This window comes from Staurois parvus, unplaced genomic scaffold (genome assembly GCF_062004578.1).
Source record: "Staurois parvus isolate SC_StPar_1 unplaced genomic scaffold, SC_StPar_1.0 ptg000011l, whole genome shotgun sequence".
NCBI lineage: Eukaryota > Metazoa > Chordata > Amphibia > Anura > Ranidae > Staurois > Staurois parvus.
This window is the reverse complement of record NW_028317807.1, coordinates 28,897,813-28,917,163: the sequence shown is the minus strand read 5'-3', so window position 1 is coordinate 28,917,163 and position 19,351 is coordinate 28,897,813. Positions and strand designations below refer to the sequence as shown.

Below are 19,351 nucleotides of genomic sequence, written 5' to 3'. Positions count from 1 at the left end.
GGAGCACAGGGGCCAGGAGCGTGGAAGGTACGGAGCCCAGGGGCCAGGAGCGTGGAAGGTACGGAGCCCAGGGGCCAGGAGCGTGGAAGGTACGGAGCCCAGGGGCCAGGAGCGTGGAAGGTACGGAGCCCAGGGGCCAGGAGCGTGGAAGGTACGGAGCCCAGGGGCCAGGAGCGTGGAAGGTACGGAGCCCAGGGGCCAGGAGCGTGGAAGGTACGGAGCCCAGGGGCCAGGAGCGTGGAAGGTACGGAGCCCAGGGGCCAGGAGCGTGGAAGGTACGGAGCCCAGGGGCCAGGAGCGTGGAAGGTACGGAGCCCAGGGGCCAGGAGCGTGGAAGGTACGGAGCCCAGGGGCCAGGAGCGTGGAAGGTACGGAGCCCAGGGGCCAGGAGCGTGGAAGGTACGGAGCCCAGGGGCCAGGAGCGTGGAAGGTACGGAGCCCAGGGGCCAGGAGCGTGGAAGGTACGGAGCCCAGGGGCCAGGAGCGTGGAAGGTACGGAGCCCAGGGGCCAGGAGCGTGGAAGGTACGGAGCCCAGGGGCCAGGAGCGTGGAAGGTACGGAGCCCAGGGGCCAGGAGCGTGGAAGGTACGGAGCCCAGGGGCCAGGAGCGTGGAAGGTACGGAGCCCAGGGGCCAGGAGCGTGGAAGGTACGGAGCCCAGGGGCCAGGAGCGTGGAAGGTACGGAGCCCAGGGGCCAGGAGCGTGGAAGGTACGGAGCCCAGGGGCCAGGAGCGTGGAAGGTACGGAGCCCAGGGGCCAGGAGCGTGGAAGGTACGGAGCCCAGGGGCCAGGAGCGTGGAAGGTACGGAGCCCAGGGGCGTGGAAGGTACGGAGCCCAGGGGCGTGGAAGGTACGGAGCCCAGGGGCGTGGAAGGTACGGAGCCCAGGGGCGTGGAAGGTACGGAGCCCAGGGGCGTGGAAGGTACGGAGCCCAGGGGCGTGGAAGGTACGGAGCCCAGGGGCGTGGAAGGTACGGAGCCCAGGGGCGTGGAAGGTACGGAGCCCAGGGGCCAGGAGCGTGGAAGGTACGGAGCCCAGGGGCCAGGAGCGTGGAAGGTACGGAGCCCAGGGGCCAGGAGCGTGGAAGGTACGGAGCCCAGGGGCCAGGAGCGTGGAAGGTACGGAGCACAGGGGCCAAGAGCGTGGAAGGTACGGAGCACAGGGGCCAGGGGCGTGGAAGGTACGGAGCACAGGGTCCAGGGGCGTGGAAGGTACGGAGCTCAGGGTCCAGGGGCGTGGAAGGTACGGAGCTCAGGGTCCAGGGGCGTGGAAGGTACGGAGCTCAGGGTCCAGGGGCGTGGAAGGTACGGAGCTCAGGGTCCAGGGGCGTGGAAGGTACGGAGCGCAGGAGCCAGGAGCGTGGAAGGTACGGAGCGCAGGAGCCAGGCATGTGGAAGGTACGGAGTGCAAGTGCCAGCAGTGTGAAAGGTACAGAGTGCAGGGGCTAGGAGAGTGTAATGAACAGAGCGTAGGGGTCAACAATGATGGCCTATATATTTTTCTAAAACCAAGTTTCTGATCTCAGAAGTTCATGTACATTAGTCCTTAGTACTCTATTGATATTGTTTCCCACAAGGAGGCACCAGGCTGTCTGTTTATTTATAAGTGCAGAGTATAGGATCTCTTTTGTCAAATGTCCTGGTAACTTGTAAGAGAAGAAATGAATGTCTTTTAGGTCCTGTACACATTCGGCTTCAGCTTCTATTGGTAAAGCAAGCCTCAAGCCGCTTTCTTGAAAAATTTAAAGCTGACCTCTGGGGAAAACCAAATACATGTGGGTGGTTCCAAGGTATCCTGACATACAAAGCTGAATGATTGTCCCTGCATTGTACTTGATGACATCAGAGTGCCTGTGAGTGAAAAAAGAGACGAGACTACAGAGTTAGATCTGCTGATCAGTATGAGCCCCGATTCACACTGATGCGGTGCAGGATTCGCGCCGATTCATCCAATGTGCCAATCTTAAGTTAACGACACCCCCAAAACAATTCGAAAATGCAGTGCAATTGGCTGAATAGGGTTGCATGGCTATGAACACCTATGTGATCTGATTCCAGTGCGGGGAAAAAAAGGTGCACGCACCTTTTTCGTGCAGCTGTGGTCTGATTTGAGCCATATAAAATGAATGGACTCAAATAGCAAGGCAAAAAAATCGCATGTGATGTGAACAGGAATGCGGGGTAATACCTCTCCGAATCACTTGCAGTTTCCTGCACTGCATCAGTGTGAACTAGGACTGAAGGGTGCCTGTGGGAGTGAGGGATTAGCTAAACTATAGTCCCTGGCACTGGTACCCGAGGCATAAAGGACCCTTGTACTACAGGGAATGCCCACTGCAAAGTTTCTTTTTTTTTGTTTCTTTTTTTTCCCTCAGATTTTTCATGTGTCCCACCCACAGTACTTATATATATGTCTTTGTTGGGATGCATTCAACAATTGTAAGTCCATTTTGACCTTTTTTTTTTTTTCTTTTTAATTGTGGAAGCATTTTATCCTTGTTTCTGAATTAATCTACTACACTATCCGGGTACTCCCGCCTCCCTTTTTTTTTTTTCTTTTCCGTGGACTCTCTGAGCTTTACCAGAGACCCTGGTCAGCTTCTCAGGATCCTTTGGTCCACGATCTACCACCACACCCTTCATAGCTCTATGGGAAGGTGCAACTAACCCTCTCCAGGCACGCAGGTAAGCTGCACTGCGCCCATGGTGTGGACAACCTGCACCGCAGCAGTGTGAAAGCGCCCTTAACCCTGCATAGTAAGATGACAGCTGTAGATGGAGAAGTTTATTCTGGTTTCCATGCAGTGTTTGTGAGAACATACTAATGTGACCATAGGAGAAAGTGATACAATGTAGCATCAGCATAAAAAGCAAGGACACTGAAAATAAAAACATTAGTAATGATTTGATACTGTAAGAAAGTCCAATCTGTTTTGAAAAAAAAATGATACAAATATTGTTGGGGTAAACATACAGTAGATCTGACAAAAAATGTATTAGAAACAGTCATTTCAAGTAAACATTCGGAACTTGGATTTTTCACACTGAGCTTGTGAAGGAAAACACAAACATGTAAACATCAGATACCTTCAGCAAAGACTGAATGTAAAAATGGTCAGCAGCTACTGAGATACAAGAAGGTGAAGCTGTATGTAAGCCTGTACTTTTCCTGTATAAATAAACATGACTCCTCCTCTTTCGCTTCACAAGCCTTTTGGTTGGTCAATGAGGCTCCTCCACTATGTTAAGACCAATAGGGAGGTAGGGGCTTGACTTTTACAGAAAAGTTGATTTGCATGTAACTTCAGCTGCTCAGACATCTGGTTCTGCCTTTAGTTAGTGTGGCCAGGTTAGTCCATAACTCTCCATATCCTCTTGTTAAGCCAGTCCTTGGTGGATTTGCTAGTGTGCTTAAAATGGAACTGTAGTCAGAAAATTAAGTCCTGTTAGATCATTTTGGACTGGCTCCTTTTGCAGGTCTCATGTCAAACAAGAAAGAAGAAAAATTCCCAGCTCAACATATCGACCAGCCTGCAAACAACCAGTAATACTCTGTCTCACTCTGTTCTGCACATGATCAGTTGGTGGCTATTTTTGACACTGTTTCGAAAATCAGGGCCACTAGAGGCCGATCTCTTGACAAGTAAAGATTTACTCCTGCTCAGGGGCTCTGGGCTTCAGCAAAATGGCAGCCTCCAGCCAGAAGAAATGAGAACAATACTGAAGGCAGTTTACAGCACACACTAATTTTGGTAGCATAATTATTAATGTGGATTAAATGTTGCTTGCTAAAGAACATTATGTTTTATCGAGTTGTTTATGAGTAAAGTTCTGCTTTAAGGTCATTGTGTAAAAGAGTCGGTTCAGCTTCAACTGGGCTTACATTCTTATCAAGCACACTTTTATCTGATGCATAATTCATATACAGTGGGGAAAATAATTATTTAATCCCCTGCAGATTTTGTACATTTGCCCACTTACAAAGAAATGAAGGGTCTATAATTTTTATCATAGGTGTATTTTAAATGATAGAGACAGAATATCAACCAAAAAGCCAGAAAAAACACACAATACAAATGTTATAAATTGAGTTGCAGTTCAGTGAGTAAAATATGTATTTGATCCCCAAACAAAACATGACGTGGTGGAGAAACACTTGTTGGCAAGCAGAGAGGTAAGACGTTTCTTGTAGCTGGTTACCAGGTTTGCACACATCTCTGGAGGGAGTTTGGTCCACTCTTCTTTACAGATCTTATCTAAATTCTTAAGGTTTCTTGACTGTCACTTGGCAACTCTAAGTTTCAGCTCCCTCCATAAATATTCTATAGGATTAAGGTCTGGAGACTGGCTAGGCCATTCCATGACCTTAATGTGCTTCTTCTTGAGCCACTCCAGTGTTGCCTTGGTAGAATGTTTTCGGTCATTGTCATGCTGGAAGACCTATCCACGACCCATCTTCAGTGTTCTGGCTGAGAGAAGAAGGTTCTCATCCAAGATTTTATAATACAAGGTCCCATCCATTGGCCCCTCGATGTGGCAAAAGCGGCCTGTACCTTTAGCAGAGAAACCGCCCCAAAGCATAATGTTTTCACCACCAAAGATCTAAATTTTGGTCTCATCTGACCACAGTACTTTCTCCCAATCCTTCTATGAATAATTTGGATTCATTGGCAAACTCTAGATGGGCCTGTACATGTACCTTCTTGAGGAGGGGGACCTTGTGGGCGCTGCAAGATTTCATGGATTTCCATGGTGGCATATTCTATTACCAATGGTTTGTGTGGTGACTGTGGTCCCAACTGCCTTTAGATCATTCACAAGCTCCTCCCGTGTAGTTCTGGGCTGATCTCTCACTTTTCTCATGATCATCCTTACCCCATGAGGCGAAATCTTTCATGGAGCTCCAGACCGAGGGCGATTGATGGTTATTTTGTATGTCTTCCATTTGCGAATAATTGCTCTAACAGTTGTCTCCTTCTCAACAAGCTTCTTGCTGATGGTCTTGTAGCCCATTCCAGAATTATGCAGGTCTACAATCTTGTCCCTGATGTCCTTTGACAGCTCTTTGGTCTTGCCCATGGTGGTGCGCAAGAAAGAGTTTCTGCAGGCAGGTGTCTTTTATACACATAATGAGTTGACGTTAGCAGCACCTTCTTAAATTGACAGGACTAATCTGTGTACCACATGAACACATAGCCAGCCTGTGAGAGACAGAATTATTGTTGGTTAGTAGGGGATCAAATACTTATTTTACTCAATGAACGACAACTTAATTTATAAAATTTTTATTGTGTGTTTTTTTTTGGACTTTTGGTTGATATGCTGTCTCTATCATTTAAAATACACCTACGATGCAAATTATAGACCCTTCAATTCTTTGTAAGTGGGCAAACTTTCAAAATCTGCAGGGGATCAAATAATTATTTTCGCCACTGTAATTTATAGTTAACTTGGTGGCTGCAAGCTGCCGAGTCCCTGAAACAGCAAAAGAACCTCAAACCATAATATTTAAAGTCTTTCAAGAATGTTTTGGTTTTTTTTTTCTTAAAATAACAAACATGTCATAATCACCTGCTCTGTGCAATGGTTTTTGCACAGAGCAGCCCAGAACCCCCTGTTCTGGGGTACCCTGCCAACTCTTGGCTCCTCATCTCCTCTGTGTGCCCCATAGAAAGTCATACTTTTATATGGGGGCACACCTGCATGCTCGATCCCGAACTGGGCTGTGTGTGTCTATTGACACACACAGCACAATTCAGCCTTGCCCCCCACTCTCTGCTCACAGGATTTGATTAACGCTGCTGCCTCTGTGAGCAAAGAGGAGAGAGCCACTGCAGACAGGCACAAATGTGGATCGAGATAGGACTCAAATTTTTCCACACACAGAGATTTCTTTTTGTTGTATTAAATCACTACTGGGTTTTTTATTTTTTGTGCTGTAAATGAAAAAAGACCAAAAACGTGGAAAAATGTGTTTTTGTTTTTTTTAAATTTCATTTCTGTTATAAAATTTTGCAAATAAATAATCTTTCTATACAAATTTAGGCTAAAATGTATTCTGTTACATTTCTTTGGTGAAAATAACCGGTGTTTATTCTTTAGTTGGTAGGAAAGTTATATTGCCCACAAACTGAGGTATATATCTACAAATCGATAAATCATGATGTACTGACAGCCTATCCCATTTCTTGAGGCCTACAAATGTCAGGACAGTACAAATACCCCCCCCCCCAAATGACCGCTTTTCAAAAAGTAGACTAAGTCTATGGTATTTTGTGGAAAATCAACAAATGAAACAAATTTTTCACATTTTACTGTCACCAATGCAGTACAGCATCATCCTATAACTGGTGTGGCGGTGATCAGGGACACTGACTTAACAATATTATTGTTTTTTGTTTTTTTTTAATTATATTTTTTTTATGATTTTTTTTTTTCTACTCCTGTGACCAGAGTAATACAATGTTACTATAGAAACATTGTACTACTCTGAGCAAGTGATCAAGATTTTTTTTTTTTTTTTTACACGTTATGATTGCTTATACCAACAAATTTCACTGGTATAAAGAAACATTTGTACTGAATGAAACTGATTCATTCAGTAGTTTTTGTTGTGATCAGCTGTGATGGCCACAGCGGATCACATGCAACAGATGGGCTGTGATTGGCCCAGTCTGTAAATGTGACCAATCGCAGCTAGCAGCAGAGTTGTAAGCAATAAATGGCATGAAAGAGAGCCATTCATTGTTTACAACTGTCATGTGATCTGATGTGATTGGTCACAGCGATCACATGACACTGGTAGTAGACCAGTGTAATGATCTGTCATCGGTTGTGTCTGGTGATAGATTGCACCAGAGCGCGGCCCGTGGGGTGCATGCAAGGCGTGATCCTGGGGGTCCTCCCAGGGTAATAGGGACCACTTTAGGCCATATGCACACTGTATTCTCTATTATGTCTTTTCTCCTAAAGGAGAATAGCCTCTGAAAAATGCCTTAAAAAGTTGCACATTTATGCGCGTTCATGCTTCTGGCATTAATGCATTCTATTGGGCAGAATGTTAATTTTTTTTCTGGCCATTATAATGTATTAACACACAAACACACATAAACGTGCCTAGCGTTAACATAGTTCTAATGAAATACTGTCTTCACTTTGCTCCAAACATGTCTACTGTTACTGTGGTCAAAAAACTCTTTTATTCATCAGTCTACAACATTTTGTTCCAGATAGCTTGGTCTGTGCCTGTATGTTCAATAGTAAACTGTAGTCTTGCTCTAATGTTCTTTTTTTAGACAGTAAGGCCTTGTTCTCACTATGCATGCAGAACAACTGATGGAAACTGATGTGCAGATTTCACTTGCAGAGACAAGACTTGCGTCCTAAAGACTTTTATACACATTGCAGATTTCTACGCAAAAAAATCTGCACATGATACTAGCGTTTTGGTGTGATAAGGGCAAATAGAGAACAATTGATTTTGTTGTGCCCTTGCAGAATGTGTGCAGAAAATCTGCCATCTTTGCACCATGGTGTGAACAAGCCCTAAAAGCTTTTCTCTGGCATACCTCCTATATTGGTTAAATTGGTGCAATTTCTTTCTGAGTGTAGATGCATGCGCTTTGTCAACGGCTGTTGCAAGAGTTACCTGCAGGTCCTGCAGTGAAATTTTGGTGTTCTTGTAGACTTTTTTCAGCATCAAATGGTCAGCTCTTGGGCTGAATTGCTTGATCAGCCAGTCCTAAACAAATTAGCAGTCATTTGAAATATTTGCCCCTTGTAGTTTATTTTTCTTGCTATGGATTGATTTTAAACAAATTGGAAATCATTTTAAATCCCTTGCTAGATTCCTAGACATTCACAAATTACTTTCTGAGGGCATTATTGGATCTTTTGATTTTGCCATCATGATACATCAATAACAAAGAGAACACTAGACCTTGGGTATCTGAGGTTTAGGTAGGACAGGTTCTATCAGCTACTCCATAAAAAAGTTCTGGTCATTGGCACCTAATTGGGAAAACCTGATTCTAATTAATTGCTTTTAAGTGGCAGTAAAAGTTGGGATCTACTTATGTTTTCACGTGACAAATCTGCATTTTATTTTAATTTCAATTTTCAGAATATATACACATTGTAAGCGTTACTTTTCACTTGTTCAAGTATATCACCTTTATCTGTAGGCACTGTTTGAAAAAATATCTGTGGTTTGCCTGTTCAAATATGTTGAAGAAGTGAACAGTTTCCATGGGGTGTACTTCTTTTTCACATGACTGTAAGTGCATACAAATCCTTCTGCATGAACACTTTTTCCTGTCCACAGCAACTAACTGGATTCTTTATTTTATGCCCCAAGAAACGCAACAGCTGGATTGATTCTTATTGGCAACACAAACACTTTGTTCCTGGAGTTTTATAAATCAGCCTGATTGTGATTTCATCCAACACGTTCTTTTCCTTTTCAGTTTGGCTGCTGCAGTGAAGAACAAAAGATTTTTCCAGATTTAATGAATAGCCAATTGTTTGAACATTTTGTATGTGGTAGGATGTTCGGTTGACCGTGCTGTTAATAATCAGCCATAAGTGTATGTGATTTACTCTGCTAAATTACTAGGTTGCAGAACAATGTAATGATGGGTTCATGGTATTAAGAGAAGTATTACTGTACTTTAGTGTTTGATGAATATAGCTTTTTTTTGCATACGGAGAGGAATAACTTTTAAGTAACTCTAACATTTCTAAATGAATATATTTATTAAACATTTTCTTACCTCTGTTGTATCCATATACAGTAGGACAGAAATATTGTATACTCTACTCCCTATATCCACCCAAAGCTGTTGTTTTCAGCGACCTCTGCCAGTTGAATTACCATTTTTTTTTATTCTTGGGAATTCTAGCTGCAAGAGCCCCATTTTCTAGCCATGGCTAGTAAAATCTTGCTTACTATTTAAAGAAATCCCTTGAGCCATTTTAAACATTTAAAACTAGAAGGGCTTGCTAAGGCTCCATGTACACGGGACATTTGGAAAACACTTCTGAATGATGGAAACTGACTGCTGGAAAAGTAGGTTACAAATGTCTGTTTAGCTGCGTTTGCATACCACGGTTATGCGCATTTGCATTTTAAGATAACCTCAGGAGACCTTCCAAAATGTCCAGAATGCACTGAAAAACACTAAAAAATTAACTATTGCAGACATTTTGAGAGAAGCAGATAGAGCTTTATTTGTTGAGATTAGCTGTTTTTTTTTTTTGTTTTTGTGATGTTTGGATGTGTTCCAGCTCATTTCTGTGCAGAAATTATTGCAGCAGTTTCTAACATTTTCTTTCATGCGAAACCTCAAAGTATGGTGTACCAGGTCCATTTGAGTACTGGGAAAACGCTCTGCATCAATTTTTCATGATGAAAAATGGCTCTGGACAGCATCTGGAAATGGAAGAGTTAAAAAAAAATTTCCAAACGCTTATGAGCGTTTACAAGTGTTTGCCATTTGAAACGCTGATAAAATCTACTCCTGAACGCAAGTTTGGTGCGTTCAAAAAAAACGACTGTAAACTCAACTGCTTGTAAACCACATAGTGTACATGGACACATAGGAAAACATTAGGGAGCGTTCAGGGGCTGCTGAAAAAAACGCAGAAAAGCTCCTAAACGTGAGTTTATCAGCTGCAATGTACATCGGAGTATTTACCAAAAGATGCCACTGGTTCATTTTAATAACCCTCAGCTGTGTGTCTGTATGATTTAGTTTTTTTTTTTTTTGTTTCTGGGGCTAAACACTTCCAACTGGCATTACCCGATCCAGTAGGCATACCTGTCTTGGATGTAAAGGCACTGTCATTATATGAATCAGGCATCAGTATCAATGTGAAACTAGTTTCAAAGCGGTGCACAGAGGAGGTTTTTCTGGCTAATGGTGGTTATAGACGGTATCTTGCTGTATTTGCCCTTAGGCCCTTAATCCACTTGTGCCCAGATTATAGATATATATGTATTTACATATTCTTAATAAGCAGTAGAATCGCTCTATACCAAAGCCTTCCATGACCTATCTGCATCTCCTGTGGAGTAATTCTCGAAGTCAACTTAGACTGTAAAGTCAGGTTTAACAGCACCTACAGTGTGTTTCTATTAGGAGGCCAGCAGTCTGCCAAAATTCTGATGCAAAAGAAAGTAATTGGAAAAGAGATCAGATTTCAGTGCCCTAGTTGTGAATTTGAAGAATAATTTTTCCAAAATACTTATAGATGCAGATGTGAATGAAAGATTATTTTAAAGTGCTTTTTCTGCTTATGAAGAACACAGAAACATAGAGTGATGGCAGAAAAAAGATCAAGTGGTCCATTGAGTTCAAACAAATACTTGTTTACTGTTAGGCAGGCTATCTACTTCTGCAGTATTAGAGCTTCAGCGTGTGTCTGAGATTTAGCAGAAATGCTCTGTGTGGATTACTGCAACTCCTCACTGATGACTGCTAGATGTTAGACAACTGTTTCCTTCATTTTGATACCTAGATTAGCATAGGGGCACATCCTAATCACCCCGTGCACGTTATTGCTCTGTGTGGTGGCAGAGAGATGGGAAAGTTCTCCCACTGGCTGGCTCTGCCATAAGAGAAGTGGGGAAGCACTTCCCTTTCATTCTAAGGCCCCATGTACATGGGACACTTCTGAACAATGGAAACTGACTGCTTGAAAACGCAGGTTAAAAAAAATCTGTTTAGCTGCGTTTGCATAATGCATTTATGCGAGTTTGCATTTAGAAGCATTTTTTAAAGATAAGCACAAGAGAACCTCTCAAATGCCCAGAATGCACTGAAAAGTGGTAAATTATTAACTATTTCAGACTTTCAGAGAAATACAGAGAGTAGAAGCAGAGACAGCAGTATATGTTGAGATTAGGTGTGAGTTGCTCATTAACATTTCTTTTGTTTCCAAGGGTGGGAAAGGTGTCTGGTGGAGTGAGTCATTAAGGCCACCTGGCAGGGGGTCTGCATGAGGAATTTGAGGTGTGAATGGTCATTAACATATCTTTTGTTTCCAAGGATGGGAGAGGCCTGAGGTGTGCATTGGTCATTACAATTTGTGTGACAAGCTTGGTAGGAACATCCTGTGTTCAGTGTTTTTTCCATTTGAGTACCTTGAAAACGCTTTGCATGCATTATTCATGATGAAAAAAGACTCTGGACAGCATTGGGAACTGGAAGAGTTAAAAAAAAAATTGCAAACACTTCGAAACGTGATTTGCCATGTTAACAAGCATTTTGCATTTGAAACGCTGATAAAATTGACTGCTGAACGCAAGTTTTCTGCATTTAAAAAAACGACTGTAAACTCAAATGCCTGTAAACGACTGTAAACGAAGATGTGTACACAGACACATAGGGAAACATTAGGGTGATTTCAGGGGCTGCTGAAAAAAACGCTGAACAGCTCCTAAACATGTGTTTATCAGCTGCAGTGTACATGAGCCCTCTCTGACTGGAAGAGTGGCACAAGGTACTGGCTTTAATAGTAATAAAATAATACATTTTATTTATAGGAGCCTTTCAGAACACCCAAGGTCACCGTACAAAGATAGCTGCAAAGCAACAATAAAGTAAATAAATAAAATACATTTCATTTACATAAACACTAATTAGAGAACAAATCAATCAAGTCAGACAGAGTATGCTAGTTTAAAGAGATGAATTTTGAGACGTAATTCGAAGTAGGAAGTCAATGTTGCAGATGTCAGGTGGCAGGGTGTTCCAAAGTCGGCGGGCAGAGCGACTATAGTATATACACATACACACGTGTTTGAGCTTTGGGGTGCACACCCTAATACAACATTCTGCACACAGCTACGTAGATTAGAGTATGGTGTAATAGACCTTAGTGACTGAAGAAAGTTCTATATATGTGGTAATTTTCTACATTTAATGTTCCAACTTCTATTTCAAAATGGCTTTTAGAGATTGATTGCTATCATTTGGAACATTTTGCTTTAGAACCCTTTTACATGTGAGATTTCTTTACCATTCTTTTCCTTTGTTTACAGAACTGCCTAAAATTGATTGTGGAAGCAGCAATGTCCCCAGCTCCTACAGAAAAAGCAACTCAAGAGACGGGGGTTCACTTCTCTCCTTCTCTGGATTTAAAGAGCCTGGCTGTTAGTGCTAATTTGTGTTCAAGTCATTCAAAACCCATGGGGAAAACCAATCTGCCTAATGGCAATAGCTCAGTTGCATTGCATACCAGAAGTAAATGGTGCCTTCAGAAAAACTCTACAAATTCGCAAGCTGATTGTCCTTCTTTACCACCTTATAGTTCTCACTATTTCCTGTCGAATTCTGGATTGAATGTTCAATATAATGACTGTTTCAAAGGTAAACTGGAGATCGACAACTGCAGACAGACTTTATATACAAATGCAGAAAGGAAAGTTAAGAGGGAACTTTTCCCAGGAACTGTAAGCCAGGTTTTAGCAGATGTGAACAAACTTTGGGACCTATCGGTGACTGAGGCTGAAGGTATGAATGGATCACCTGGTCCAAAATATAGGTTGAATGGAAGAAAAGAGGGGGAATGTCTTTCCATACCACTTGCTAGTAATTATTGTTTACCAGATTTACCACACCAGGAAACTACACCCCAGATGCTACCAAATAAGGAAAGTAAAGCCAAATCATCTTTTATGAGATGTCTAAATCGACAGCAAGTCCTTATAGATCGTGCAAAAAGAAATAAAAAGCGTATGCAGATGCTGTTGACTAATCATGTTGAGAAACGTTGCAGGCAACAGATAAGTAACTTTGTCAGTTATCAAATGAGAAAAGCAAAAATGATCAGCAATCGTGTAGGTCAACCAAGTATTAATATGAATATGAATCACAATGCTGCAGCCCCATCCAATGTAGCCAGTAATACCTGCATCAATCAGAATATACAAAACTTTGAGAATCTTCAAAGCACATCTAAAGGCATTTTAACCTATTTGGAGCGGCAGTTGGATTCTGACGCTACAGGAAGCAGTTCTGATGAAGACTGGGATGAGAAGCCTGGAAAAATGGATATCTGGTGAGTACGTGGTGGAATGTTTTATTATAACCATGAAAAACCATAATGCATTGGCTAGAAGTAGAAACAATTAAAGTGGATTTCCAGTCAAAACCTCTATAAAGCTAAACCTACTGCCACCCCCATTCTAAGCCTATTTCATCTAACCCTGTAAAGAAAAGATTACTTGCCTATTCTGAAGCCGCTCCGGTCTGGTCTCTAGTGGTGGCTTCTGTGGAGGAGAGAAAGCTGACAATGGCTGGGAAATGTCTCGGACATGACATCACCCATAAACTTGCTATGGGGCATTTGCATTCGTCTGCCCCTCCTCTACACAGAAGCCGCCGCTGACTGCTGAGCCTAGGACCAGACCAGCGAGGCTTCAGGATAGGAAACTTTACAGATCTTTTCTTTACAGGGTTAGATAGAATAGAGATGAGTGTAGGTTTAGCCTTAGTGAGATTTTGACTGGAATTCCACTTTAATTAACCACTTCCCGTCCGGCCCATGTATACAGACGGCCAGACAGTGGTAGTGTCGTTCATAAATGGTGCCTGCCATTTTGAACTGTGCGCGCTCCCTGGGAGCGCGCTGCACCGCTCGCTGTACAGGACCCCTGTGTGAGGTCCTGATCATGTGATCACGGATTGGACAATCCGTGATCACATGAATAGGTGTAAGCAAGATGTCACTTCTGACATCATTGCTTACTATCTGTGAAATCTGTGAATGATCACAGAGATCACATGGTACAAGGCTATTCACAACAGCCTTGTACCATGTGACAAGCTGTGACCAATCACAGCTCACACAGGATTTCTCAATGGCTGCAAGAATGCAGCCAGAGAGAAGGAGAAATGATTGCTTTTACAACCTTTTATGGGTGTAAAAGCAATCAGTATGAAAAAAAAAAACCCTGTCACTAGGGTGACACTGTACTGCTAGGGTGACAGTATGTAAATAAAAAATTATAATTTTTGGTTATAAACTAAGTTGGGTTGTTTTTTTTTTTTTACTAAAAAGATAATTGAATACACTTTGGTCACGATTTATGAAGAAAGATTATTTATTTGCAAAATTTTATAAGAAAAACACTTTTTTTCAACATTTTTGGACTTTTTCATTTATATAGCAAAAAAATAAAAATCCCAGTGGTGAATAAATCCCACCAAAATAAAGTTTTCTGTCTCAAAAAAATGCTAAATTCATATGGGTACAGTGTTGCATGACCGCGCAATTGTCATTCAAAATGTGATAGCACTGAAAGCTGAAAATTGGCCTGGACAGGAAGGGGGTAAAAGTGTACAGACATGAAGTTAATAAGGTGTTCGTAAAAAAAAAAAAAAAAAAAAAAAAAAAAAAGGATCCCCCTTGAAGTTCACCTTACCAGTGGGGCACTGTAGGAGAAATCTGGTCTTGCCTCAGTTAATTCCAGTGAAGTAAGGGTTGTGGGAGGAGCTTTATTCTAGAACTACATCTATAAATTAGGCAGAGGCCTGTGGTCTAGTGGTTAGGGAGGAGGACTGCGAAGCACATCGTCGCAGGTTCCAGACCCCCCTCTGCCCGAACAAAACTTTTCTCCTAGATTGTAAGCTCGAAAGAGCAGGGCCCTCGATCCCCTCATGTTTTGCATTGTATTGGTATTGTTCTGTCACATGTTCTGTCCCCCTTTTGTAATGTACAGCGCTGAGCGAACCATTGGCGCTTTATAAATACTGTATAATAATAATAATAAAGCTTGTTCAGGTACTGGCCCAGGACAAGTAAGCTGCCAGTAAAGGCAGAGCTCGCTACCTAGGTCAGAGACTGAGGTAATAATGATACCAATGGATCAACAAGATAGCTATGTAACTAGAATTATCAGAAGTTGGAATGGCCACCTACATAATGGGCGCAGTGATCTTTTTGCAGAATGGTGTCACGCTGGTTAGGAACCTCACCACTAAGGGCAAGGTCAGAAGAATTTTCACTCCACACCTAAGTGTAGATTTATGCCACGTACACACGATACGTAAATCGTCCGAAAAATTTTGCGGAACCGTGGATCGAACGATTTTCTCTTCGTTGATGAGCAGGATGTTTCAACCGATAACTATATTGTGAACGAAAAAATCCGGTTGAACAACAGTGAAAAATGTTATTTCGCATACGAACGACCAATTTTCTATGCGGTGGTATGACGGTCATACGAAAAAAATCTATCAAGCGCTATCACGCATGAGCGGAAACAGATGACCCGGATGTTTATGTCCAAGGAATCTTAGTAAACACGAACGAAAAATCCAAATGTTAAAAGTAGATTTTCCTAATGAGATAATGAAACCAGAATTCTGCATATTATATTTTTATGTATCACTATTTATGTATATAGTTAATGTAATAAACCAGGCCTTGAAATTTACACTCGCCTCCTTGCATTGGCGAGTGGAAATTATGGTGGGAGCGAGTGTGTCCCCCAGGGCCATCTTGCTGAGCAGGCTCGGAACTCAGGGCTGGCTCCGTCACTCGCACTGGGAGCCGTCAGACTGCTCAATAGTTGAGCAAAGTGAAAGCAAAGGAAGGAGTACGTGGTGTTCTTTCTGCCTCCTCCTATAGTGCAGTACCCAGCTCTGTGAGTGAAGGTAACGAAGTACTGTACTACAACCTTTTTATAGGGGTGTGTGTGTGTGTGTGTACGTGTATGTACTTGTGTCTGTGTGTGTATATGTGATGTAATATAGGGGGACTTTGGGGACCTTGAAATAATGTGGGGGACTCTGGGGACCCTGATGTAATGTGGGGGGACTCTGGGGACCCTGATGTAATGTGGGGGGACTCTGGGGACCCTGATGTAATGTGGGTAACATTTAAGTGTAATTTCATGAGATAATTTACGAGGGCATGTTTAGGGGCAGAATTAGGGGCTGGGCAGGGTAAGGGTTGGGTGGTGCAACTGGTGGAGAGCAACTCTTAAGGCTTGGCTAGTAGCACAGGACTTGAAATTTTAAGCCCTGTAAATGTATTATACTCATTGCTGTTAATTGTGTATATCGCTCGTTCTGGCTGGAAGGCCGTGGCTACAAGGTCACATGCACACTGCATCACTTCCACATATACGGAAGCTATCAACACTACGTATTGTCCGACGAACAATTTTTTTTAGATTGGTTAATGTGGGCCACGATTTCAACGAACGAACGAATGCCTCTCAGTCGTCGGATGACCGATCGGTCGATTTTGTAATCGTGTATTCCCACCTTTAGACGTGTCTAAATCTACTTCTCTTCTGAAGACTGATCCCCTTTCCGATCATACTTCGGAGGCGATGGAGAGGTGGCGAGGACACAATGTGTCACCTTACTGCCTGCTTTAACCCCACTTTTGCTAACAAATGCACCACACCCATGTGCATTGCGGTGCTTCTCCATTCACCTCAATGTATCTCATTCAGCGGGCTTGCCGCCCACTACAGGATGGGTGGATTTTGCTACGAGAGCAAAGCATTGTGACTGCAGCATGTAAACACCCCAGTTCACTGCCTATTACAACCTAAGGGGGAGCAGTTGAGAGATGGTATAGATGTTGCTCAACTGCACATTTTTACCAGCCCCCAACCACTCGTCTAAACTTAGCCTAATAGTATAGTCCACCCTTGTTAACCCTTTGAACACTGAGAAACTCTTAAAATACTTTTCTGTCTCTTTCTCAGGAAACCTCTGCTAACTATATCTACAGCTCATAGTACATTAGCATGATGGTCAGTAGGAAAAATACTCTTTACATTGGTGATCAGCGGCGAGAATCTCCCCTTACCAGGGGCGGACTGACCATTTGGAAACTCGGGCACTGCCCGAGGGCCCGGGGTCAGTAGGGGGCCCCATGAGATGCCCCTGGTACCTTTTTTTCATAGGCTTTTTTAAATTTGGGCAAGGACACAGGGGCCCCATGATCCCCTATTGCCCCCGGGGTCAGTAGGGGGCCCCGTGAGATGCCCCTGGTACCTTTTTTCATAAGCTTTTTTGAGTTTGGGCAAGGACACAGGGGCCCCATGATCCCCTATTGCCCCCGGGGTCAGTAGGGGGCCCCATGAGATGCCCCTGGTACCTTTTTTCATAAGCTTTTTTGAGTTTGGGCAAGGACACAGGGGCCCCATGATCCCCTATTGCCCCCAGGGTCAGTAGGGGGCCCCATGAGATGCCCCTGGTACCTTTTTTCATAGGCTTTTTTGAGTTTGGGCAAGGACACAGGGGCCCCATGATCCCCTATTTCCCGGGGGCCCCAGGAGTTGTTAGTCCACCCCTGCCCCTTACAGATAGCTAAAAGGTTAATGATGTCAGTAGCTACCTATCTGAAAGGAGGAAATTACACAAGGAACCCCTAGCAACCTCTGGATGAACCCTCATTGAAATAGGCTGGTTAAGTGAAATGCTTTTGTAAAGCCTCAATAGCATTTAACTGGCTGATCCTGGCAAAGTGCAGATTTGGAAAGTGCTACATACTGTGAGAGTGACACCCTTTGGCTAACGTAGGATATTGTCCTCAATAGCAACATCATATATTCAGCAAAATCTTTACTAGTCCGATCTTCAAAAGTCCCACTTTAAAGCATTAAACTTCAGCACCCTCTGTTTCTTGCAGCTGCACTGATTGCCAGAACTAAATTTGAGTATATCTATCTGCTTTTTGCTAAAATCGCACAGTCTGTATTGGCTACTGTCGTCATCAGGATGGCTCCATTTTGTCCTGCTTCTGACCTACCCCCTTCCCTTCCCCATCTTCCCTGTTCCCCTTTGCCCCTTCTAATGTTTTTAAAACTGCCCACTGCTGACAGTAGATTGGGATAGTAGCCTGGAATCAGGGGCAGACTGACAACTCATGGGGCCCCCGGGCAATAGGGGATCATGGGACCCCTAGGTCCTGTCTCAAACTCAAAAAAACCTATGAAAATGGTACCAGGGGCCCCCTACTGACCCCGGGCCCTCAGGCAGTGCCCAAGTTTCCGAATGGTCAGTCCGCCCCTGCCTGGAATACAGACACCTGGTGCATCACAAACAAATCCAAGGGATTGACTCTTATTTGGGCAATGTGTCTAATCAATACCAGCCTCTGGCTAAGACAGCGAACCCGTCTAAGGTTGGTATTAAGCAGCCACATGCCCTGAAAAAGAATCTGTCCCTGAACCTCAGAGCCATAAAGAAGGCTAGGAGAGAACCACTTGTCTGATCAAAGACCTCAAATGTACTTTTGTGGGGGTATCTGTTGTTGCTGGTGGAAAATCTTTTGCTCTAAGGTTCTTATGTTGTTGGGGGGATCCACTGTAAAGGGAAGGGTCTATTGATGCTGGCTGCTGGGGATCTATTTTTGCCAGCAGGGGTCTTTTGTTGCTGGTGGGGGATCTTTTGCTCTGAGAATCTTATGTTGGGGGATCCACTGTAAAAGGGGGGGGGGGTCTATTGATGCAGGCTGCTTAGGGATCTTGTTTTTTTAGCAGGGGTCTTTTGTTGCTAATGGGGATCTATTGTTGATGGTGGGGATGTATTTTTACTGGTGGGTGAATTTTGTTCTTGGGGGAGGGTCTATAGTTACTGGGGAGTGCATTTTGTTCCCGGGGGAGGGATTGTTGCTTAGAAGGATCTATTGCTGCTGGGGGATCTATTGCTGCTGGGGATCTGTTGTTGCTGGGGGATCTGTTATTAACCTATTCCATACAAATTACTTAACACCACAAAATGATATGCTCTGTATTCTCTAAATGGAGTGGTACTAGAAGGTAGATAGGAGGCAGAGACAGGGGGCAGTGCTAAGAGATAGGTCAGGGTTGAGAGAGTACCTCCACCTATTCTTTGAGATAAAAAGCCCTGGTAAGCATACTACTCCAGGCACATCAATCTCAGAATAAAGAGTTTGCCAAGTTGAGAGGGCTGAATCTTTAAGGGGGCTGTACTATTTCTACTGAGAGATGCACCTTCCAGATAAAGATTATAGCATTTTGAAAGTTAATATTATTATATACACACACCGACCACTTTATTAGGTACACCTTGCTAGTGCCAAGAAAATATCCCCCACACCATTATACCACCACCAGCCTGAACCGCTGATACAAGGCAGGATGGATCCATGCTTTCATGTTGTTTATGCCAAATTCTGACCCTACTATCTGAATGTCCCAGCAACCAGTCTGCCCATTATCCTCTGACCTCTGACATCAACAAGGCATTTTCGTCCACATAACTTCAGCTCACTGGATATTTTCTCTTTTTTGGACCATTCTCTGTAAACCCTAGAGATGCCTTCTGGGTTCTTCAGGGGCGCCTTGGCAAAATGCATAC

At 43.4% G+C, this 19,351-nt stretch overlaps 1 protein-coding gene across 1 annotated transcript in view; it reads left to right on the top strand.

Annotated features, from left to right (window-relative positions):
• Positions 1-19,351, top strand: part of KANSL1L (KAT8 regulatory NSL complex subunit 1 like) — a 120,998-nt gene that overhangs the window by 4,425 nt on the left and 97,222 nt on the right. The window contains exon 2 of the mRNA XM_089672153.1: positions 12,043-13,061. Within this exon, the coding sequence (XP_089528279.1) occupies positions 12,073-13,061 (989 nt within the window). The 5' untranslated portion in view covers positions 12,043-12,072. The remainder of the gene's footprint in view (positions 1-12,042; positions 13,062-19,351) is intronic.